The 25211-nt window shown below is 49.4% G+C and overlaps 1 protein-coding gene across 5 annotated transcripts in view; it reads left to right on the top strand.

The window, feature by feature from the left end:
• Positions 1 to 24677, top strand: part of PTDSS1 (phosphatidylserine synthase 1) — a 77973-nt gene extending 53296 nt beyond the window's left edge. The window contains exons 10-13 of one of the 5 annotated variants that reach the window (XM_021089074.2): positions 7957 to 8056; positions 20243 to 20311; positions 21459 to 21519; positions 23567 to 24677. In XM_021089074.2, the coding sequence (XP_020944733.1) occupies positions 7957 to 8056; positions 20243 to 20311; positions 21459 to 21519; positions 23567 to 23676 (340 nt within the window). In that variant the 3' untranslated portion in view covers positions 23677 to 24677. Of the gene's footprint in view, positions 1 to 769; positions 1132 to 7956; positions 8057 to 20242; positions 20845 to 21458; positions 21529 to 21667 lie in introns of those variants that run through there. The other 4 variants (XM_021089073.2, XR_014843599.1, XR_014843600.1 and 1 more) reach the window with 4 other exon arrangements.
• The last annotated feature ends 534 nt before the right edge of the window (positions 24678 to 25211 follow it).

The following is a 25211-nucleotide window of genomic DNA, read 5'->3' as shown; positions in this document are numbered from 1 at the left end:
TCGATGGTGAGTTTGGAATAACATCTCATGATGGGCCTTCCCACACTTCATGTTACTTTCACACCAAGAAGACCCCCCCAAAACAGCTGCTTGTTGAATACCAGAGTCTGCTTTTATTGTCCCAAAGAGAACTAACACAGTCACATGGTCGCAATTTATTGTCTCGTGACAGATAAAAATGCTGTACCTCAATTCATTAGTATTCAAATAATTTGAAGGAAACCATAGGTTATCCGGTTAAAGGCCCAGTGTTACAGGTAAGACCCTCTTCACTGTCTTAGACAAGTGGTCCTTCTCCTTAAACACCATCAACACCTTCCTATCCAGCAACCAAAGCTCCAGAGATGTCTGTATGTGAAGTTCAGTCTTCAGAGAGCTTAGATTCAGGACCTAATCTAGGTTCTAAATTGAGTGTGATCCGTATAAAGAAAATCTGATGAAAACAACAGATTTTTTTTTTTCTCTTTTTAGCCACACCTGTTGATATATTTAAGTTCCCAGGCTAGGGATCAAATCCCAGCCACATCTGCGACCTCCACCCCTGCTTGTAGCAATGCTGGATCCTCAACTCACTGAGCAAGGCCAAAGATTGAACCCACATCCTCATGGACACTGTGTTGGATTCTTAACCTACTGAGCCACAATGGGAACTCCTCCAACAGATAACTTTTCTCCCATTAAAAAGTAATACATGGAGTTCCTATTGTGGCTCAGCAGAAACAGGACTAGCATCCAGGAAGATGCAGGTTTGATCCCTGGCCTCACTCAGTGGGTTAAGGATCCGGGGTTGCCATAAGCTGTGATGTAGGTCACAGATGTGGCTCGGATCTGGCATTGGTGTGGCTATGGTGTAGGCCAGTGATTGGTGTGGCTGTGGTGTAGGCCAGTGGCTACAGCTTTGATTCAACCCCTAGCCTGGGAACCTCCATATGCTGCAGGAGAGGCCCAAGAAGCAACTGCTTGGGTTGCTGCAGAGGTGAGGCTTCGATCCCAAGTCTAGTGCAGTGGATTAAAGGATACAGCATTGCGACATTTGCAACTTAGGTTGCAGCTGTGACTCAGATTCAGTCCCTGGCCTGGGAATCCCTCAGAGGAAAAACCCTAATATCTATGAGGACACAAGTTTGACCCCTGGCCTCACTCAGTGGGTTAAGGATCTGGCCTTGCTGTGAGCTGTGATGTAGGTGGCATATGCTGCTTGGATCCTACATGGCTGTGGCCCTGGTGTAGGCTGGCAGCTGCAGCCCCAGTTTGACCCGTATGCTGGGAACTTCCATATGCTGGGGGTGCAGCCCTAAAAAGACAAAAAAAAAAAAAAAAAAGAAACAAAAGATCATCCAAAGACATCAACTATTTAGCGATAATTGCTGCTAGTATTGCATTGTTATTGCTTCCAAACATTTTTCTCTGTGTGTGTGTGTGTGTGTGTGTGTGTCCAGTTCTCATTCCAGATTCTGAGGGGTTACTCAAGTTAGATTTAGGCAAGTTTCCCACTGCTCTCTGCCCAAAAGACAAAGGGCCATTGTCACTCTTTCTCATAAATTCTGTGATGTACGCTAATTTTCCTACCCGAAGTAGCTTGAAGGGTGATAGTATGGATTGGATGTCTCTGTTTAGTGATCCAGAGGGAGAGAGAATTTTCACATCTGCTAGATTCCTAGTATATTTGTGTCATGGGGCTGCGGTGGTGGGGGGAGGCTGCGGTGGTGGTGGGGCTGCGGTGGTGGGGGGAGGCTCCCCTCTGCCTTCTGCCCTCTTACTGTCTTATCCAGGGAAGGGGGATCTTTCCTCCTTTTGAGTTCTTCTGCCACTCACATCTACCTTTTTTTCTTTTCTTTTTTTTTCTTTTTTTTTTTGTCTTTTTTTGTCTTTTTGCCATTTCTTGGGCTGCCCTTGGGGCATATGGAGGTTCCCAGGCTAGGGGTCTAATTGGAGCTGTAGACACCGGCCTACACCAGAGCCATAGCAACGCAGGACCCGAGCCACACCTGTGACCTGCACCACAGCTCACGGCAACACCGGATCCTTAACCCACTGAGCGAGGCCAGGAATCAAACCTGCAACCTCATGGTTCCTAGTTGGATTCGTTAACCACTGTGCCACGATGGGAACTCCCTCACATCTTCTTTCTACATGCATTTTCTCTTCATGTTTTAAAGTCCTTCCCTGAGTCTTCTTCGTGCTGTAAAGCTGCCTCCAGCTTCTTCTCTGATGTTTGTCCCTCAAGGCCACCACTTCTCCTCTTCTTCCCTATCCCCTCCCTCCTTCCTTGTTGCCCTCATTTTGTCTTTTTTCTTTTTCTAATGAACATTTTTATTTTATTATTATTATTATTATTCGCTTTTTAGGCCTGCACCTGCAGTACATGGAAGTTCCCAGGCTAGGAGTTGAATCAGACCTACAGCTGCCGACTTACGCCACAGCCGCTGCAACACCAGATCCGAGCCAAGTCTGTGACCTACACCACAGCTCACAGCAACTTTGGATCCTTAACCCACTGAGCAAGGCCAGGGGTGGAACCCACGTCCTCATGGATACTCGTGGTGTTCCTTACCACTGAGCTACAGCAGGAACTCCAAAAAATTTTTCTATTATACTTGAGTTAGTGTTCTGTCAAATGCTGCTGTACAGCAAAGTGACCCAGTCATACATATATATACATTCTTTTTCTCACATTTTCTTCTATCATGTTCTATCACAAGTGATTAGATGTCGTTCCCTGTGCCGGGACCTCATTGCTTATCCATTCTAAATGTAATAGTTTGCGTCTACGAACCCCAAACTCCCAGTCCACCCCACTCCCTCCCCCGCCCCCTTGGCAACCCCAAGTCTGATCCCTGTGTTGTGTCTGTGAGTCTGTTTCTATTCTATAGATAGGTTCATCTGTGCCCTATTTTAGATTCCACATATAGGTGATATCATTTGGTATTTGTCTTTCTCCTTCTGGCTTACTTCACTTTCTTTTTCTTTTTTTTTTTTTAAATTTGAATGTGAACCTGTTTTGTTTTTTTAAATGTGTCATTCCATTTATTTATTTTTTTAAGTTTTTTTTATTACTCAAATGAATTTATCACATCTGTAGTTGTATAATGATTATCACAATCCAGTTTCACAGGATTTCCATCCCACAACCCAAGCACGTTCCCCCACCCCCCAAACTGTCTCCTCCGGAGACTGTACGTTTTTCAATGTCTGTGAGTCAGCATCTGTTGTGCAAAGAAGTTCAGTCTGTCCTTTTTTCAGATTCCACATGTCAGTGAAAGCATTTGATGTTGGTGTCTCATTGTATGGCTGACTTCACTTAGCATGGTAATTTCTAGGTCCATCCATGTTGCTAAAAATGCCTGTATTTCATTCAGAGGAGTGGATCAAGAAGATGTGGTGCATATACACAATAGAATATTACTCAGCCATTAAAATGAATGAAATACGGGCATTTTTTTTTTTTAACTTCACTTTCATTTTGTCGGTTTTTTCATCCATCAAAATAGCAAGCACATAAATGTCTGATTTCCGTTAACAATTCCGTATACCTATAAAGATGCAAAGCCCTAAAGCTTTCTTTTCACTAACTTGGAAATGACTTCGGCCTTATCAGGGTGTGGAGGTAGGAGGCAGCAGAGGAGGAGCCCAGGTTGTGAGTTGGATTTTGCCTTAGGGGAGGCAGGAGGGGGAGGGGAAGGGTCAGCAGGACCCCCTGAGGCTGTGCTTCCCAAGGAGAGAATTGGGCTGCCTTCTAAAGAAAAGGTGTTGGAACCCTTGTTCCTGGAAGGAAGGCTTCCAGGCTTTGGCCTTAATAGGAGTGAGCAGACTCTTTTTCTCTTCTGGAAAGTTCTTCCTAGCCAAAGCCTCACGCCTGAATGTCTGCAACACTTCTTGGCTACTTACAGGATTGTATCCTAGTTGTGTCACATGTATAGACATCTTGGTTCTATTGTTGGAGTGCCAGCTCCTGGCTGGCAGGAGAGTGTCTGACCCATGCCCTGAGGCATCTCACCTGTGGGGCAGCATCTGTGGGATGCAGGCAGGCTGTGGCAATCGCTGAACCCCAGAGCTCATTGTGGTAGCAAATGGAAGCTTCCTCCGCTTCTCAAGGTTGGCTTTTGCACCCAGCTTACACATACCAAGCGGAACACTTTGGTACCCCAATTTTCATAATAACCTCCTCACATTCTTTTTGTTTGTGTTTTTAGGGCCACACCTGAGGCACATGGAAGTTCCCAGGCTGGAGTTCGAATCGGAGCCACAGCTGCTGGCCTACACCACAGCCACAGCAACACTGGGTCTGAGCTGCCTCTGTGACCTGCACCACAGCCGTGGCAACTGTGGATCCTTAATCCACCGAGGGAGGCCAGGGATTGAACCCACATCCTCGCAGAGACTATGTCTGAGCCTCCACAGGAACTCCCCTGCTCACATTCTTATTCCACTCACTGAGGACCTCCACACACCCGGCTCTACGTTAATGCAGACGATGATAATATCATCTTCATTCTGAGAGAGGAGCCAAGTGAGTCCACGGGCCGGCCTCACCCCTGGCAGAAGCACCTCTGGATCCCAGATGTTTGTCTGCCCTCTGCCCTTGGTGGCTCAAGATAAGGGTAGCCCCAGCACCAAAGCAGCGGGGGAGTCCTGACTCAGTCCCATCAAACCACAGCTTGGCCACCTTGCTCCGTCTGGTCAAGATCCACAATTGAAATTGGCGCTATGTTAAAAGCAAAGAGCTGTGCCGGGGGCAGCCCCGGCTCAGGGGTTGGTGTTGTCTCTGCTGACAGGCTTTGTCCAGGCTCCCACGGTGCCCAGAGCTTCCACTTCAAGCTTTAAACCAGCAGACATGTGAGTCTTGTACAGAAGTAACATTGACCTTCCAGAAGGATGTTATTTATGAGGATTCCCGCTAAGGGGTAACGGGTAGAGGGTCCCTGTGATTGTTGGCTTTAAAGACATCCTGCTTGCTGCCTCTTCCCACATCTCCATGGCTCCACCCCTGAGCCTCACCCTGGATTAGAAGCCTCCCTCCTTCACTCTAGTTCAGCTGCCAGAATGATCATCTTAAAATGTGAAATGCATCGTATTCAGCCCTCTGCTCCAAGGACTCAGGAGCTCCCATGTCCTTCAGACTAAAAGCCAAGCCCTGGTCCCATGTTACCTTAACCACACGGGGGAGGGAGCCCCTTCCCCTCCCTCCACCTGGTCTCTGCTCCAAGGTCACTTTCTCACTGAGAAGGCCACATGCATGACAGCCACCTTGGCTGATTCCTTAGCATGTGGGATCCAATCATCCTGAAGCTCCTGATGGAAAAGCGCTGGTCTTTAGGACAGACTTCAGGTCATTATGAAGTCGATTGAGTGGTTCCTGACCAGCATTTTCTGAAAATCAAATGGAGCCAAGAAAATGTCAGAGCAGGGAGACAGATGTTTTGTGTAACTTTTTTTTTTTTTTTTTTTTTTTTAGGTAGGGCTGCACACGTGGCACATGGAGGTTCCCAGGCTAGGGGTCGGATCGGAGCTGTAGCCACTGGCCTACACCACAGCCACAGCAACACAGGATCCAAGCCACATCTGTGACTTACACCACAGCTCAAGGCAACGCCAGACCCTTAACCCACTGAGCGAGGCTAGGGATCACACCCACAGTCTCATGGTTCCTAGTCAGATTCGTTAACCACTGCGCCACGACAGGAACTCCTTGTGTAACTTTTGTTTCATTGTGTGTCTGTGTGTGTCTGCTGGCTCCAATGAAAAACGTGTTTCCTGCTGCGGGTCTCAGATTCCAGAAGTTTGAGAAACACAGCTCTAGTTTGCTGGTCACCAAGCTCTTGAAAGCTGCCTCCATCAGCTGAATATCCAGAGATCTCTCAGAGTAAACTCAGGCTGTTCTGTCTGGTTAAGGGCAGGTGGGCACACAGCTTTCCTGGACGGGACACTTTGTGTTGTGGCCCTCTAGAGGCTGCCTCTGCTTCCTGCACCCGCTGCCAGCCCCCTTCCCCTCGCTCCTCTGCTGCCCTCTAGTGTCGGCTCGTGGTCTAGCCTTGAGGGGAACCGCGGACCCTGCTCTCCCAAGCCCTTGTGCATCTCAATTGAAATGGACCTTTCTTACGTGTGCTGTGCTTTGTTGGGGCCGGGAGGTGGGGCTTCTTTAAAGGTTCAGGCAACCACTCCTCAATCTTGTTTGGTTGTGGCTGGGGGACAAGACAGCCACACACTCCAGACACAGATTTGAGAGACTTTCTGCTCTGTCCAGGTGGTTCTGATTCTGGGCATTCAGTTGTTTAGAGTCATCCACCCTTTTGACCATGGCAGTGACCTCTGTGTCTGCCAGTGGGGAGGGGACCCAGGACCCTCTGGGCCCCTTCCTGCCTTGTTAAGGATGATGCTGTGGACTGGAGCTGCAGGACCAGTCTCTGATTGTCCAGATTCCATCTCGGGCAAGGAACACCTAAAATGGCATTGTCTGAAATCGCTATTCCAGAGCAGTCTTTGGGATTACATGACCAGCCATGTCCCTCTCGCCTCATCCATTCTTACTGTCAAGCCCTGAACCTTAATAAAGGGCTGATGCTAATATTCACAAATGAAGATGTCTAGTACAAGATTGGCTTTTCTCTTTGATGTCTTAATTAAAGAGTAAAATGAAGTTTTTTTATTTAGCAGAATTGCTTACAGATGAAGAGAGGATAAAGGGTTTTTTTATTGTCAGTAGAACTGGGGCACATGACATCTGGAAATTCTTAGATGCCTGGGAGGGAATGCGATTCCTGCCTTCAAGTTATTGAAAACTCACTTGCGGAGCTCCCATGGTGGCTCAGCGGGTTAAGACCCCAGCTAGTATCTATGAGGATGCAGGCTCAATCCCTGGCCTCATTCAGTGAGGGTTCAGGATCCATCATTGCCATGAGCTGCAGCATAGGGCACAGATAGGGCTCAGATCCCGAGTTACTGTGGCTGTGGCAGAGGCTGGCAGCTGCAGCTCCGATTTGACCTCTAGCCTGGGAACTTCCATATGCCATGAGTGCAGCCCAAAAAAGAAAAAAACAAAACAAAACAAACTCACTTGGAAGGTTCAGACTCTCATGTTCAAATTGCAGTGGGCAGTCAGGACCCTTGTTTAGAAGGAGGCAGATACCAGCCTGAGACAAAGAACCACTTCCCAACAGCATAAGAGATTGAGCAGCAGCAGAAGCTGCCCACAGAGGTGGGCTCCCTGTCCCTGTGAGGGTCCCAATGGAGGGGGTGACTGTCCACCCCTTTGTGATAGGCTCTCGCTTCCATGACACCAGGTGACCTCCAGCTATGAAAACGTATGACTTGAAATTGTGGTCTCTGAGGAAGGAAGATGTAAAAAAATATTTTATTTCTGGAGAAGGAAAGAGGGATGAATAGGCAGAGCACAGAAGGGCTTTAGGGTGGTAAGACTCTGCTGTAAGAGCCTATAGGGGTGGCTCTGTGTCACTAACATCTGTTCAAACCCATAGAATGTACATCACCAAGAGGGAACTCAGAGGTCACCTGTGCACTTTGGGTGATGAAAGTGTGTCAGTGCAGGTTCATCCGTTGTGACAGATGTACCCCTCTGCTGGGGGATGCTGATCCCGGGGGGGGGGGGGGGGGGGGAGTCTGTGTCAGAAAAGGGGGCAGAGGGTATAGGTACTCTATACCTTCCCCCAGGTTTGCTGTGAACCTAAAAAACTTCTCTAAACAAAAAAGTAGTCTGAAAAAAAGAAGAGAGGAGTCACCGTAAAATAAACTTTTCAAAATTAAACCTAAATATATCTAAAATATACGTAATAATAATAGTGGGCTAGACCAGTGTCTTTTTATGGGGAACCTGCTCCTAGTGTTTGGGGCAGAAATCTTCGGACCAGTAGAAGCTGTTGATGGGATTATGCAATTTCTGGTAATGCCTTTTGCTCTGGGAAGATGAATGGGTGTTTCACCTCCTGTTCTCTCTAACAGGGTCATTGGTTTCCTGGAAGCTATTGTCTGCATAAAATTTGGACAAGATCTCTTCTCTAAGACCCAGATACTCTATGTTGTACTTTGGCTTCTTTGCGTGGTAAGTCATGTCGTCTTTGCCTCAAAGTATAAAGCTAAACTCCCCGCGGTGTCTTCTAAAATAAAACAAAATTCTCTTGGGCACCAAGGTTCTTCAGAAGTTTACAGACAGGACGTTGCACGTGTAGTAACTCAAGATTGGCCCTGAGTCTGAAGCGTAAGAATAAATACAGAGAGGAGTTCCCGTTGGGGTGTAGCAGAAACAAATCCGACTAGGAACCATGAGGTTGCGGGTTCGATCCCTGGCCTCGCTCAGTGGGTTAAGGATCCAGCGTTGCCGTGAGCTGTGGTGTAGATTCCAGACACAGCTCGGATCCTGTGTTGCTGTGGCTGTGGTGTAGGCTGGCGGTGGCGGCAGCAGCTCCGATTCGACCCCTAGCCTAGGAACTTCCGTATGCTGTGGGTGCAGCCCTAAAAAGACAAAAGACCAAAATAATAATAATAATAATAACAAAGAATAAAAAAATTTAAAAAAGAATAATTAAAAAAAAAGAGTAAATAAACAGAGGACCACATGGCCCCCAAACTTGGTCACCTTTGCAGGTTCTGCTCTGATGCTCTGAGCAGGTGCATCATACTCTTATTGCTTTCACTTATAAGACTTCGTCTACACTTGCTGAGAGTTTCTGGCCTATCATGAGAGGACAAGGACAATTACAGTGCCCTGTAACGAATGTATATGTCCATATGTCCAGGTGTCCAAAGGTTTATGTACAGAATGATGGACTGTGGTTTAGAGGCCACGTGAGATGTTGAAGGTAATCAGAGCACCGTTTTTGCCCCATAAGCTGACTTTATAGGCCAAGCCTGTGCCGGATGAGTTTTTCTCTCTGAGGGGAAGAGCCGGGGGGCCTATAGCTCCACTCTTCTGGGACTTTTCCCTCATCTTTCAAATGAAGCAAGCTCTTTACCTTGCTTAAAATCCTGTGATTGTGCTTCTGTTTTGTTGATGTGGAATCTCAGTTCCCAGACCAAGGATTGAACCTGGACCGCCGTGGTGAAAGCACCAAGTCCTAACTGCTAGACCACCAGGAAACTTGCAGTGATTGCCCTTCTTACTTATTTATTGTTTTTATAACTGCACCTGTGGCACATGGAAGTTCCCAGGCTAGGGGTGGCATCGGAGCTGCGGCTGCTGGCCTACACCAGAGCCACAGCCACACGGGATCCAAGCTGTGTCTGCGACCTGCACCACAGCGCACAGTAATACTGGCTCCTTAACCCACTGAGTGAGGCCAGGGATTGAACCCACATCCTCATGAAGACTAGGTCAGGTCCTTAACTCCCTGAGCCACAACGGGAATTCCTATACCACCCTTTAATTTGTTTTGTTATTTTGGAGAAAAGTCTTATTTTTACATTTAAGATTTTCCACTTTGACTTCACTTGGTCCAGAAAATCAACTTGGGCTTTTTTTATACTCAGAGAAAATTTCAGATGTCTGGAAGTAGATAGAGTAGCTCACCCCTCCCGACCATGTCACCCAGTTTCAACAGTTATCACCTCCTGGCCAGTCTTGTGCCCTTATATTCCATACCCGCTGTCCTCACCCCAATTCTTCTGAAGCAGATCCACCTTTACTATTTCAGTATATTTCTCTAAAAGAAGGTAAGAATGCTTTTTTGTTTAATGCAGCCATCTTATTATCATGTCTGAGAAAGAATTAGTCCCTTCTTGCTGTCAAATATCTGATTGGTGTTCACATTTCTTTTTTTCTTTCCTGGGCCTCGCCTCATGGCTCATGGAAGTTCCCAGGCCAGGGAAGAAACCTGAGCCACAGCAATGACCTAAGCTGCTGCAGTGACAACACCAGATCCTTAACCCCGTGTGGCACAAGGGAACTCCAGCATTCGCATTTGTAATGCTTCCTTAAATTTTTTTTTTTTTTTTTTTGCTTTTTAGGGCCGCACCCACGGCATATGGAGGTTTCCAGGCTAGAGGTCGAATCAGAGCTACAGCTGCCAGCCTACGCCACAGTCAGAGCAATGTAGGATCCAAGCTGCATCTGCAACCTACGCCACAGCTCATGGCAACGCCAAATCCTTAACCCACTGAGTGAGGCCAGGGATTGAACCTGAAACGTCATGGTTCCTAGTTGGGTTTCCACTGCGCCATGATGGGAACTCCCTAAATTTTGTATTTTTTAACAGTTTATTGGAGTCAACTCACATTGACTTATTGTGATTGGTTGGCATGCCTTTTTTGCTTTGTTTTGTTTTTTAGGGCTGCACTCTTGGCATATGGAGGTTCTCAGGCTAGAGGTCAAATCTCAGCTATAGCCGCTGGCCTATGCCACAGCTCACAGCAGTGTTGGATCCTTTACCCCACTGAGCATGGCTAGGGCTCGAACCCCTGTCCTCATGGATGCTAGTCAGATTCGTTTCCACTGAGCCACAACGGGAACTCCAGTTGGCATGCCTTTTAAGTCTCTTTGAATCTATCCTTTTCCCTCTGTCTCTAGCTCTCTCTCCTTTACAGTTTATTTGCCAATGAAACAAGCTCTTTTGTCCCATACATTTTGCCTCACTCTGGTTTTACTGATTCCACCCTGACTGTAACTTTACAGGTTTCTTTGTCGTCTGTATTTTCTGTAAATTGGGAGCTGAATCTACAGGCTTAATAAGATCCAGGTCTTTTAAAAATTTTTTTGGCAAGACTACACTTTGTGTTTTTAAAGTGTTTTTTAAATTGCCTTTCATGGTGTCTGTTCTTAGGGTTAGGTGTTAGCAATCCTCACTATGCCAGGGCCCCTTGAACCTGTCCTGTCCTATTTTATCTTGAACATTAAAAGGGAATCATGAGCTCCTTTGTACTCAAACTCCAGCATTCATGCTCAGAGGTATCTTTCCATCGCAGAGAGACTTGACATAAGCACTAGTTAGCAGAGTGTGTCAGATGAGCCAGGAGGTCCTAACCGGCCACTCCAGACATTTCTCTCTGGCAGGTGCATCCCAGATCTGAATTGTAGCTCCGCCCATGCAGGGGGGCGGGTGGGTGCCCCCCTCACCTGGCTCCACAGGGCCTCAGGGAGGTTGAGGCAGGCGAGACACGTGGGATGGGAGCAAAAGGCCCTTCTCAGAGCAGCACGTTTCGGGCCTCCCCCTGGGGTATCAGAGGCCAGAAAGGTCTCCCTACGATTCTGTCCAAGGAGCCACCTCTGGCCCCCAGCCAGCGGGGCCCCTCTAGTCTCTCTCTAAGCTTTAGAGACTTTCTCTCTGTTTGACTGATTAGATACTTAGCATCCTCCTCCTTGTCCGGGTGACTTTTGCTCTGCCTTGGTGTCTGTGTGATGGTAACTTTACTGAGGACAGGACCCATTTCTCAGTCTCTCCATCACTCAGCGTGGTCCCCTGTGTTGCTGAGTGCTCGCCAGAGCTGCCCTGATGCTGGAGCCACACACGCAGACGGTGGTGCCCATACAGTTGCTTCATGCTTACAACGTGCCAGATACTGTTCAAAACACTTTTCACAAGTTGCGCATTTGATCTTTTTTTTCTTTTTTGCTTTTTAGGGCTGCACTCACAGCATATGGAGGTTCCCAGGCTAGGGGTCGAATCAGAGCTACAACTGCTGGCCTGCAGCACAGCCACAGCAACGCCAGATCTGAGCTGTGTCTGCGACCTACACCACAGCTCACGGCAACGCCGGATCCTTAACCCACTGAGCGAGGCCAGGGATCAAACCCGAAACCTGGTTCCTAGTCGGATTTATTTCCACTGTGCCACAGTGGAAACTCTGCATATTTAATCTTTATGCTTTGATGGGAGGTGCTTTATTATCCCTCTTTTATAGAGAAATAAAGGCGCAGGAGGTTCACTAGCCTGTCCGAGGTCATGTAGATAGTCAATGGCCGTGCCAGGGCTCAGGACCCGGATAGTCTGGCTGGAGTTTCCTGCTCCCCCTCTGAGGACCTCCGAGTCCATGTGGGAATTACATGTGCAGACTGCTCATGTTACTGTGTGATAAACACCCCGGGAGGTGTGTGCACAGAGCCTGAGGAGCCCTGGAGAGAGCAGCAGACAAGCTGGGGGGAAGTGCCCAGAGGTCACATGTGCTCAGTATCAGGGGGTTCCCCCACCCCTCAGCGCCCCACCCTGAGACCTCAGCGGCTGCCTCCTCTTCCGTCACCCTCCGAGTCAGCGGAGTTCATTCAGGCATGTGACCCACCTCCATCCCCTCCCCTCTGTTCCACTGCCTCTGCCCCTGTCCAGACACCCATTTTCCCCTGTGCTGCCCTTCAGATCCATTGTCTACACTGCTGCCTATGTGATCATCCAGAATCCAGATGGGAATCCCTTTCCCCTGCTTTGACTCGTTCCCTGTCACTGGGGCTTTGCAAGAACCCAGTAGTACAACATTCTCCCCTCCCAGGTTCAGAGCAGTTAAGAGGTAGGCAGCGTGGATGGAGGCTGCGGAGATCAACACAGCATCTTTATTACCGAGAGTCTGCATCTTTCAGTCTTAGCTTTAGATGCGTGCCAGCAGGGGCTTCAGAAAAGTAGCCCCCAAAAGCAGACCTAGGACTCTCCAGCCCCGGGCACAGGCCTCACACCCAGATGGGAAGGCAGGAAACACCCAGCTTCCTCATCTTGTGTTCCCTCATCAGTTAAGATACAGTCTTTGCCGGAGGGGGGGGGGCATGAGGGATGCAGAGAAGCACAAGTGTTAAACCAGGAAAACTCCTTCCAGAGACAGAAACAGCCAGAAACACGTAGGATCCACCCTACCCCACCCGAGACTCTGACACAAACCTCCCAGCTGCAATAGGGCGTCGTGCTTGCGTGTTTATCTCAACCATTCACCACACCCACCTCCTGTAGCAAAGTGCTCCCTGTTGCCTGGGCTCAGCATCCTCCCAGATCTGTCCTGCCTCCCTCCAGGATGCTTCCTCTGCCAGCTCGCTCTGAGTGCTTTCCCCAGCTTTCTCTACATGGTGAACCTTATCCCAAGACCAAACATCAACCCATGCCTTCCATGAGATTCGCTCTGACCTGCAAGGCAGACTAGACAACTCCTTCTTGGGGGACCAGCTGCATATGTATGTATTTCTTTGAATTCTAACCCCAGGACAATGTCAGCTCTGGTGGTTGTATCTGTCTCCTTAACATGGTGCTTCCTGCTTGCAAAGAATAGGCTTCTGTCATCCTTTTGTCCCCATGGAGTCCAGTGCAGTGCCTGGTACACAGGGAACAGGCGGCAAAGGCAGGGAGGAGAAGGGAACAGGGGCAAGAGGCAAAGACACATGGGCGGGCTGAGACAAGTGTGGGTGAGGGCGGGGGAAAGAGTGAGAGGCCAAGGAGGGGATGGGCATCTCAGGACAGGCTCTGTGTGTTGCAGTTGGAGAAGGACAGGTTTAAAGAAATCTCACAGAGCAGGTGGAGGTGAAGAGTGTGGAGGGGCAGGGCCTGGAGCAGGGGGGAGCCCAAGGGGGTGGCAGGGACCTCAGTGAGAACCTAAGCAAGGCAGCAGCTTTGAAGATGCAGAGGAAGGGCTGGATCGAGAGCCCAGCTCAAAGCTGGGTGGGGCAACTCTAGGCTTTCTTGTGTGTGCCATCAGGGTGGCTTTTGGTGCTGGGAACAGGTTGAGGGATATCAGAGAAGCCTGTTGAAAGGAGATGATTAGGTTTGAGGGACCCTTAGATTTTTTTTTTTTTTTTTTTTTTTTTTTTTTTGTCTTTTTGCCTCTTCTAGGACCACTTCCGCAGCATATGGAGGTTCCCAGGCTAGGGGTTGAATCAGAGCTGTAGCCACCGGCCTATGCCAGAGCCACAGCAATGCCAGATCCAAGCCATGTCTGCGACCTACACCACAGCTCATGGCAACGCCGGATCCTTAACCCACTGAGCAAGGCCAGGGATCGAACCCGCAGCCTCATGGTTCCTAGTCAGATTTGTTAACCACTGTGCCACCAAGGGAACTCCAGAGGGACCCTTAGATTTTACAGGTGAAGGTGTCCCTTGTCATTGGAAATTCCGGTCTGTCCAGTAGCTTTGGAAAGACTCAGCCCGTGGTGGAGATGAAGGAGTCGGGATGATCCGTGTGTAGGACGTGGTTGGAGCCATTGAGTTGGTAAGAGTCAGGGAACATAGCATGGAGAGAGCAGCTGGCTGAGAACGGGTTCTGGGGAGCAGCCACAATTTAGAGGCCAGGCTGAGGCCAAGAAACAGCCATAGGAAAGGGGACATTAAAGATGAGAATATCCCAGTGAGCAGTATCAGGGATGCGGGCCATGGAGGGGGGACCCGGCCCAAAAAGCAGCTGTTGGCTGGGATGACTAGGGATCCCCCCTGCCTTGTGCATTTCCCAGTTAGAGAAAAAGCACAAACAAGGTCCTGGCACTTTTTCATCATTGTGGCCTTTATTAATGATCAAGATTGGTCTCTGTCTCAGGAATGCCCTCTGGTGGGCAGGATGTGCAATAACATTATTCAGTAAGAGAGCCTTGAGTCAACACCACGTCTTTACCCTGAGAGAAGCAAAGCCCCCAACTCTCCGCCTTGCTTGGTATGACAGCATACACAGAATTTGAGATTAGTGTGGAAGCAAAGATCCCATATGCTGGGTAATGAGCTGCCCCAGCGCCCATTGTCCGATCCGTCTGGGTGCCTTCCAATGCTTGTTACCATGACATAGATGACACGCCCATGGCTCTGTGCCTCTTTGGCTCTCCGCCTTCACGTTTTTCTTTCCTTTTCTCCTCCCTTTTCCTCAAACAAAATCCGGACAATTGCTGTTTTAAATCCAGGCCTTGGGATTTCAAGTGGGTATGTGCCTAGATGTCCACAGGTGTGATTGCAAACCCATAAATTTCAAGCTTCTTCCTCCTGGGACCAGGGAAAAAGGGGCCTCTTGTACCCAAGCGAAGTGCTAAATTTGGCAACCGTGGCAAGCCTCTTGCATGGTGATTGTGATGAGCAGCATCTGTCGCCCAGCACCTGCCAGACTTCTCCTAGCCCAGCTGCAAAGCCAGCTCTGCCCAGCTGGCAGCAGCCAAAGAGCCTCACTTGCCTCGCCTGCCCTCCCAAGGAAAGGAAGGAAGCTGGAGAAGAAGCCCGGGCATGCTTGCCCTCTGGTGGGCAGGATGCGCAATGACAGCCAACCCAGCCCTCACTGCTACCTTGGTCTTAGCAGAATGATGTCCTTTGGCCAGCCTCCCCACCAGTACTGCCTAGCCACTGACTAGTCTTCGGAGGTAGAACTTGTCCTGCCTGCCCTCTGTGTGCAACCTAGGCCAGTCTGTTCTTCTCTTTGTAAAGGCGCTAAAACATTTGTAGGTTTCCATGTGCAGATCCTCCAGTTTTCCTACTCTTGCTCTTCTGTGAAATGATGTATTTATTTATTTATTTTATTTTTGTCTTTTTGCCTTTTCTTGAGCCGCTCCTGTGGCATATGGAGGTTCCCAGGCTAGGGGTCGAATCGGAGCTGTAGCCACCGACCTACGCCAGAGCCACAGCAACGCGGGATCCGAGCTGCGTCTACAACCTACAGCACAGCTCACGGCAACGCCAGATCCTTAACCCACTGAGCAAGGGCAGGGATCGAACCCGCAACCTCATGGTTCCTAGTCGGATTCGTTAACCACTGCGCCATGACGGGAACTCCATGAAATGGTGTATTTAATAGTGGTGTATATCAGAATCTGAACAAGTACTAGAATATGTTAAAGGTTAGAAGTGGCTTTTGTGGGAGTTCCTGGTTGTGCCTCAGCGGGTTACAAACCCAGCTAGTATCCATGAAGAAACGGGTTCAATCCCTGGCCTCGTTCAGTGAGTTAAGGATCTGGCGCTGCCATGAGCTGTAGTGTAGGTCACAGATGTGGCTTGGATCCTGCATTGCTATGGCTGTGGCATAGGCTGGCAGATGCAGCTCTGATTGGACCCCTAGTCCGGGAACTTCCCTATGCTTGCTGCAGGTGCAGCCCTAAAAAGCAAAAACCAAACAAACAAAAAATATGTAGCTTTCATTTTATAATTTTAATGTATCTATTCATTGCCCAGTATTTTGATAGAGGTATGAACTTTTTTTAATGCCCATAGTACACCAGTTTGCATACGGATTTAATATAAAATGAACTAGGGAGTCTTCTTATATTTTATGTTATCTCTCCACCATGCTGCTAGTCCCACTTCACTGATGTGGAAGAAGAATGGCCAGCTGGAGCACTCAGACGCCTTTCTTTTTTGACACTTGAGGACTCTGTGCACCCAGCAGACACTCCGTGAATATCACTGACATAAAGGAACTGGGCCAGGGCTAGATTCCAAGCTGTGGAGTTCCTATCATGGCTCAGCAGTTAACAAATCTGACTAGCATCCATGAGGATGAAGATTTGATCCATGGCCTCGCTCAGTGGGTTAAGTAAGAATACACAGCCCGGCCTTCCCTGTGCTCTTGGCTTCACCCTCCAGGCTGTGGGCTCTGCAGAGGGATGCTGCTGGGATTGAGATCTTCCCAGGATGCTTTTCTTCCTGCAGGAATGGATGCCTGGACAGATAAAGGGATAGAGCTATAAAGATGTACAGGTATAAAATCAATAGTTGTCTTAATAGCCATCCCTGAAATGTGCCAGGAATATAAAGAGACCTTCTGGCTTCAGTCTTGCCATGTACTAGCTGTGTGTCTTTGAGAAGGCCATTCACCTCTCTGAGCCTTTATTTCCCCACTGTGAAATGAGGAGAGGTGCTGACATTAATGGTCTCTGAGGCAGCGCCTCTAGATGTAAAGTTATGGCAGCTTTTGTTTTTGTTTTTGTTTTTTTGTTTGTTTGTTTTTTTGTTTTTTAGGCTAGCATGTGCAGCATATGGAAATTTCCAGGCTAGGGTTCAAATCAATGCTGCAGCTGCCATCCTACACCACAGCCTCAGCTACGCCAGCTCCAAGCAGTGTCTGCAACCCGCACCACAGCTCACAGCAATGCCAACCCACTGAGCCAGACCAGGGATCGAACCCGCATCTTCATGGATACTAGTCGGGTTCAAGCCACAATGAGAACTCCCTAAAGTTATAATTCTTAGGATTTAAATTATTTATGATGAGAAGATTCCACCATGATTTCACAGCTATTCTGGGTCAAGGTGACGGGTCCCCAGCAGAAAATGCAGTGGAAGAGATGAAAGTTAGACTTGGGGATGATTTGCTGTCAGTAGTTTCCTGCTGCAAGGAATTCTGAGGCAGTGTAACAGCAGGATGGGTGGTGGCTTGGTTTGGTTTGGTTTGGGTGAACCACTTACAGTTTCAAGGGGAAAAGAAGCCTTGGCTGGGGGCCTGGCCGAAGTTCCCTGTCCTGGCTCTCCTCACACACTGTCGTCCAGCCAAGACCTTTTGTCTGACTTAAAGGGTTTTTTTTTTACACATTTTATTATTATTATTATTATTATTATTATTTTGTCTTTTTTTTTTTTTTTTTTTTTTTGCCTTTTCCAGGGCCACTCCCGCGGCATATGGAGGTTCCCAGGCTAGGGGTCCAGTCGGAGCTGTAGCTGCCAGCCTACACCACAGCCACAGCAACACGGGATCCGGGCTGCGTCTGTGACCTACACCCCAGCTCAGGGCAATGCCGGATCCTTAACCCATTGAGCAAGGCCAGGGATCAAACCTGCAACCAATCTCATGGTTCCTAGTTGGATTCGTTAACCACTGAGTCACGACAGGAACTCTGACACATTTTTAAACTTTAGACTCTGAGATGCTATTCTCTCCTTAGAGGACAATTTAGAGTATGGGGGCTGGGGGGGGCACTAGGGGTGAAGGGGAGGTGATACCAGCCTCTGGAGAAGGACCACACCCTTCTCACACAGGGGCTCACAAGACATTTTTATTTTCTCTTTATTTCCCTATCTTTTTAAAAAATTAGAGTTAATTTATAACGCTGTACCAATTTCTGCCATACTGTGCAGCAAAGTGACCCAGTCATACATATATATACATTCCCTTTCTTATATTATCTTCAATGGTCTATCCCAAGAGACTGGATATAGCTCCCTGCGCTATACGGCAGAACCTCTAAATGTAATAGTTTGCATCTACGAACCCCAAACTCCCGGTCCAACCCACTCCCTTCCCCTCCCCCTTGGCAACCCCAAGTCTGTTGTCTATCTCTGTGAGTCTGTTTCTGTTTTGTAGATAGGCTCCTCTGTGCCCTAGTCTAGATTCCATATGTAAGTGATATCATATGGTGTTTGTCTTTCTCTTTCTGACTTATATATTTAACCGGGGGGTGGTGGGGGGAAGGCCATCAGAACTGGGGTCAGTTAGCCCACTGAGATTAAAAAGTGCCAAGCCAAAAAAACAAAACAAAACAAAACAAAAACCCACAACTCATGGACCATGGACATGGAGAACAGATTTGTGGTTGCCAGGGGGAGGGGGAAGGAGTGGGATGGACTGGGAATTTGGGGTTCATAGATGCGAATTATTGCATTTGGAGAGGATAAGCAGTGAGATCCTGCTGTATAGCCACATCTAGTCACTTGTGATGGAACATGATGGAGGATAATGTGAGAAAAAGAATGCATATGGGTGTTCTCATGGTGACTCAGTGTTTAACAAACCCAGCTAGGAACCATGAGGTTTCGGGTTCGATCCCTGACCTTGCTCAGTGGGTTAAGGATCCGGCGCTGCTGTGAGCTGTGGTGTAGGTTGCAGATGGGGCTTGGATCCTGTGTTGCTGTGGCTGTGGTGTAGGCCGGCGGCTACAGCTCTGATTTGATCCCTATTCTGGGAACCTCCATATGCCGCGGGTGCGGCCCTTTAAAAAAAAAAAAAAAAAAAAGAATGCATATATATATATATATACATATATATATATATATATGTGTGTGATTGGATCGCTTTGCTGTACAGCAGAAATTGACAGGACATTGTAAATCAACTATAATTTTTTTTTTTGGTCTTTTTGCCATTTCTTGGGCCGTTCCCGCAGCACATGGAGGTTCCCAGGCTAGGGGTGGAATTGGAGCTGTAGCCGCCGGCCTACACCACAGCCACAGCAACACGGGATCCAAGCCGCATCTGCAACCTACACCACAGCTCACAGCAACGCCGGATCGTTAACCCACTGAGCAATGTCAGGGATCGAACCCGCAACCTCATGGTTCCTAGTCGGATTCATTAACCACTGAACCACAACGGGAACTCCCAAAATCAGCTATAATTAAAAAAATTTTTTTGTATAAAAAAAATAAAAGAGCCAAGTCGAGGGTAGCGGTGTCCTGCTGGGTTCTGCCATCTCCCCGTGGGCATTTGTCCTCTGTGCCCTCCAGCACCTCTGACACTCCGGACTGAATGAAACTTTTTTGTCATTCACGAACCCTCTTCCCCTCAGGAGCTGACAAGCCAAGTCCTTTTAATTCTGTCCTGTGATGGGGGGGGGGACAGGGGAGCAAGGTGCAGAGGATGGACCATGAAAATCAGAAATACAGTATAAAGTCCTGTATGTCCTCTTAGGCACACCCTCCAGAGCCCTTCAGAAAAGGCATCTCACCTTATCCCACATCTAGAAGTGAGCTTCAGGAGTTCCCGTGGTGGCTCAGCAGTAACGAACCCGACTCATATCCATGACGTTGCAGGTTCAATCCCTGGCCCCCCGCAGTGGGTTAAGGATCCTGCCTTGCTGTGAGCTGTGGTGTAGGTTGCAGATGTGTCTCAATCCTGCGTTGCTGTGGCTTTGGCATAGGCCGGCAGGTGCAGCTCCCGTTTGACCCCTAGCCTGAGAACCTCCATATGCCACAGGTGCGGCCCTAAATTAAAAAAAAGAGTTCCCATCGTGGCTCAGTGGTTAATGAATCTGAATAGTATCCATGAGGACACAGGTTCAATCTCTGGCCTGGCTCAGTGGGTTAAGGATCTGGCATTGCTGTGGCTGTAGTGTAGGTCAGCCGCTGTAGCTCCAATTCGACCCCTAGCCTGGGAACCTCCACATGCCGTAGGTGCGGCCCTAAAAAGCAAAAAAAAAAAAAAAAAAAAAGAAGTGACCTTCACTCTGCCAAAGCCTTAGGGCTGCTTCCCTGATGCTTCCTGGGTTCACCTGTGCCGTGTCCAGCCTTTCTGTAACGGGCACCCCGGGAAGAAGGCTGAGTCCCATAGAGCCATCGTGTGTGATTCCCACTGAACCCTGAAGTTCTGGGAGATGGACTTGTTTGGGGCAACCTCACTTATCAGACGGTCTTGTGCTTGTTTTTCTCTTCCAGGCTTTCACCACCTTCCTGTGTCTGTACGGCATGGTGTGGTATGCAGAGCACTATGGGCACCGGGAAAAGGTAGAGAAAAGAAGACAGACGTCTTTTTTTTTTTTTTTTGGTCTTTTTGCCTTTTCTGGGATTGCTCCCTCGGCATACGGAGATTCCCAGGCTAGGGGTCTAATCGGAGCCATAGCCATCGGCCTACGCTACAGCCACAGCAACGTGGGATCCGAGCCATGTCTGCAACCTACACCACAGCTCATGGCAACGCCGGATCCTTAACCCACTGAGCAAGGGCAGGGATCGAACCCGCAACCTCATGGTTCCTAGTCGGATTCGTTAACCACTGCGCCACGACAGGAACTCCCAGATGTCTTTTATTTAAAAGAATCTCATCCTGCCTGGTGCTTGAGCACATTCATGCGAGGGTGCGGTGTGGACGACACCGTGAGGGCCGGGCGTAGACATGCAGCCAGTTCAGAATGCATTTCCTATCAGTTGCCTTCCACGCTTGTGACTGCCTTGTTCAGGAGGACAGTACTTTTATCCCCATTTCTTCCTCTTCTTTTTTTCTTTTTACAGCTGCACCCCCCACATATGGAAGTTCCTGGGCCAGGGATTGAATTCAAGCCGCTGCCACGACCGACACCACAGCTGTAGCAACTCCAGATCCTTTAACCTACTTGCACTGGGCCAGGGATCGAACCTGCACCCTGCACCCAAGCCACTGCAGTCAGTTCTTAACCCACTGTGCCACAGTGGGAACTCCTATCCTTATTTCGTAAGGGGTTTAAAACTTAAAATGTTGATATATATGGAAAGCTGGTTCTCTGCTTCTTCCTGCATCCCAGCCTGGGGCTTCCACCCTGAAAGTCCTGCCCGCCCACATCGTAGTAAATACGGGGATTAAGTAGACGACAGACACGAGCGAGCTTAAAATGCTATAGCTGTCTTGTCAGCTGTACTTTCTAAGTAGAAGCAGCTTTCATCCTCTATTCATGCTTCTAGTCCAAGGAGCTAGAGGCGCTTCCTGAAAGGCTTATTCTGCGTCACCAGGGAGGTAGCCTTGGCTTTATAGCTGAGAGCAGAAGCATGAGGGGTTCTGTACTTGCAGCTGGGGATCCCCAGCCTGGGAGAGGTGGGGTGGAGCCTCCACCCGCGTTTGCAGGCACCCCTCCTCCCGGCAGCATCAAAGTTCCACCGCTAAGCCTGCCTCTCTTCCCAGACCTACTCAGAGTGTGAAGATGGCACATACAGTCCAGACATCGCCTGGCCTTCCGGAAAAGGTACAAAAGGTATCTCCTCCTTGCCCCTCCTTAACCCTCCTGGGTCCTCTCCCTCCCAAGGCCCAGGAAAGGGATTTAGAATCTGTATTTATCTTTCTTTTTGTCTGTCTTTTTTAGGGCCGCACCTGTGGCACATGGAGGTTCCCAGGCTAGGGGTCGAATCGGAGCTGAAGCTACCGGCCTACACCAGAGCCACAGCAACGCTGGATCCTTAACCCATTGAGCAAGGCCGGGGGTCAAACCCGCAACCTCATGGTTCCTAGTTGAATTCGTTTCCACTGCGCCACAATGGGAACTCTTAGAATCTGTGTTTATCCTTGGAATGTTGATCAACATATGCCCCAAAGGGTCTCAACCTACCTGTTGCCTGTCTCCTGTTACCCACTGGGAAACAGGCAAAGGGCTTGCAGGTTCTGTCCAAGAAACTCGCTTTGTCTGAAGAGGTGCCCCGTGGTTCTGCCTTTTCTGAGACAGGAGGACATAAGGAAGCCCCCACTGGCTCAAGCATCCCGATGGGGGGTGTTCTTCCTCCCGGCTTTCACCGTGAGTGAAAAAGGGTCAGGAAGAGTCGGGTGCCCATGGGAGAAGCCCCTTGTGGGAGGTGGATCAATTTAATGGCATTTAGTCCAGACACAGCGCAGCCCGAGAGGGATTTCAGCAGTGTGGTCAGGGATCTCCCACTGGCCTCTGCCCGTGGAGCATTTTGCCAAGACTTGGGGCCGCCTGGTTATTTTCAAGAATTAGGCTTGTAGCCTAACGACCCCAAGGAGGCTGCACTGGACAGTAATTCCTTGTCCGTTGTGAGCTGATGGTGGGGCCTGACCGAAGCGAGAGCACTGTGAATGCCAGAGACGGTGAATTTTAACTCACAGAAGTGCTCAGAGAAGCCGTGGTGAGGACAGGGAAAGCACTGACGAGGCGGTTACTCTCCTGAGCTCCTCGGAGGTCAAGTTCGTCACAGCCTTCTCTGGGGAAAACACTCCCCCCATCCCGGTCACCCTTTCTGAGATAGTTTCTCCTGAGGCATAGATCTGTGGAGGAATGCTGATGGAGCATCCCCCTGGGCTCCAGTCCTCAGAACCTCCCTCTTAGGTCAATCCCTGGCGCTTCCAGGTTCTCCATGGAAAAGACGAAAAGAAATAGGCAATGGTGCAGACATATGTAAATGGAAGGTAGACAAATAGTTTAAAAAAACAAAAACAAAAAACAACTGAGCCCTGGAGCAGAGAACCTTTTGGCCTGGCTGCTAGGTCAGGGGTTGTCCAGTGCTCAGCCTGAAGGCAGAGCCAGCCTGGTGCCAGGAAGTCCCGAGGACCCTCTACGCCTTACCCACCCCTCCCAGGAATGCCCACCCCCACCCCGACTCCGCTGGCTCCACCCTCCACCTGGCGGATGCAGAAGGCAGACGCCAGCTAATGCAGAAGGCTTTTTCTGAGCTCCAATCAAATGACAGAGTGCAGTCCCTGTAGGCGGTGAGCATCTGGAGAGCGCCTGCGGCATCTCCGGGGCTGCGGGGCATAAGTAGCAGCGCCCTGATTTGTAAAGGTGCCTTCACATCAGACCGTAGAGGGGAAGTAAGATCTTTGATTTTTGTCCAGACAGAAATCCTTTCCAGTTTAGAGATTGAGAAACAATGGTGCATAGCAGGCAAGGCGTGGAACAACCTAGGTTTTGGGAGGTAGACCCGTGTGGGTTCCGCTTTCATCGTCCGTCCTCGGTGCTTTGATTTTTAACTGAGCTCTCACTTCCGGTCCCCCTCACCATGACCACGGTCCACGCTACGGTGTGAGTGTAAACATCCATCAGGACCCTTCCCCCTCCTCCCGACTTGGTGGGGTCGTCCCTTGCACACCCAGATCCCAACTGTGCCGGTGCGGGGGTTTCGGTGCCTTGATGTATTGATGAGGCCACTAGATGGGGTGCAAGGATCAGCGGAGGAGCAGCAGCGGGCGGGTGGCCCCGGGGCAGGGAGAGCCGGATTCAGAGGCTTCAGAGCCCGGGAACCCTGCAGCCCTCGGTGATGGTGTGTCCTGATTCCCTTGGCTAGGTTCTGAAGACGGCCCACCCAAGCACCCGGGCAACAACGAGAGCCATTCTTCCAGAAGAAGGAACCGACATTCCAAGTCAAAAGTCACCAACGGAGTGGGAAAGAAATGAAAGCCCCTGGTTAATCAAGGACGTGCCAGGGAGTGCCTAGAACTGGGAGGGGACAGAGTCGGCCGGACCTCCCTGCGAGGAGATGGAAATGCAGGGCGCAAACGGGAAGGAGCGGGGGCTGGGGGGGGGGTCATTAATCGAGAGCCTGCGTCTTGTTTCCCACAGACCCGGCCGTGTCCAGCAGGCCATTGCCTGGGGTCCTTTGCCTCTCCGGGGTCTCTTGTAACTTCAGCGCTTGGCACGCAGTCACCACAGGTAGCAGGACAGCGTAGGCGGGAGAGGGTGGCTGTTTCCTCACCGTTGCCAGGGGCAGCTTTGTGCTTGCGTGTGTGGTGGATGCACTTTAAACATCTTCCTTCAGACAGGGCATCAACCAGGCAGTTCATGGCCAGGTTTTATTTTTCCGCATCTGCCTTTCTGTTTGACAGACTGGTTTCAGTCCAGACCCCTTCTCTGTCTTTTGTTGTCCCTTGTTTTTAAGTGAGGATGCTTAAAAACCTTCAGAAGCCACGGTTAAAGTTGAGCTGGGGGGAGGGCTCCCCTCTCTTTTAGAGGACAGAAGAGGGGAGCAGTGTACCTTACTGTTTGGCAACCGCCCCCACCCTGCCCCTTTTCAGAATCTTCAACCACTGGGCGGGTGGAAACCAGGCTGAGGAAAAGTTAGCGACCCACATAGGATCCTGGGCTCCAGATCAGAACCTTTCTGTTCCCTGTCAAATGTCACACGTCCAGACTTCTCCACCATGCACAGGCCGGGGACCTGCCGAGAGGCAGGGCTCCCCTCCGCGGCACCCCCTAACCCCACCCCAGCCAGGTGCCTTTTCCATTTTGTTTGTTTTTCCTTTCATGGTGTGTTGCTGACATTGTCTTTAGTCCCATGTGAGGTGCTGGTGAGTATTACCTTCCGACTGTGCCATGCTCTAGAACATTGACCCTGGTAGTTCACCACCTCTGATGGATCCCTGTTTTAAATAAAACAATTCACATGAAAGCCCATCAAATTCTGTCTCCGTAAAAGCGCTCATTTCTTTGCATCTTATTGGTATTTTCCACTCGTTGTAGGCAATCACCGTATTTTTCAAGTGACTTTAGGGTGATGTGACTGTGTACGTGTTTTATATAGGGAGAAGAAAGAAAAAAATGAGCACTGGAGATGGCCTGCAGACACCTGTGTCTTGTTTCCTAAACTTTCTGAGTGAACAAGATAATCCTTGTTTTGTTTACTATGGTGAGGGTTACATCAACCAAGTTGGATTTATTTTCTCTAACTAGTGGCCTATACCCAGTTGATTTTCCTTTTTTTTTTGAGGGGGTCTTTTTTTGTTTGGTCTTTTTAGGGCCACACTTGGGGCATACGGAGGTTCCCTGGCTAGGGGAACCAATTGGAGCTGTAGCCACCAGCCTACGCCAGAACCACAGCAATGTGGAATCCGAGCCACATCTGCAACCTACGCCACAGCTACACCAGCAACGCCGGGTCCTTAACCCAGCAAGTAAGGCCAGGGATCGAACTGGCATCCTCATGGATGCTCGTC

Source organism: Sus scrofa, chromosome 4 (assembly GCF_054392235.1).
Source record: "Sus scrofa isolate SSC_HxYL_T2T_F1_AM1 chromosome 4, Sscrofa_HxYL_maternal_Yorkshire_Landrace_v2.0, whole genome shotgun sequence".
Taxonomy (NCBI): Eukaryota; Metazoa; Chordata; class Mammalia; order Artiodactyla; family Suidae; genus Sus; species Sus scrofa.
Note: the sequence above shows the minus strand (reverse complement) of the source record. Positions and strands in the feature narration are given on the sequence as shown.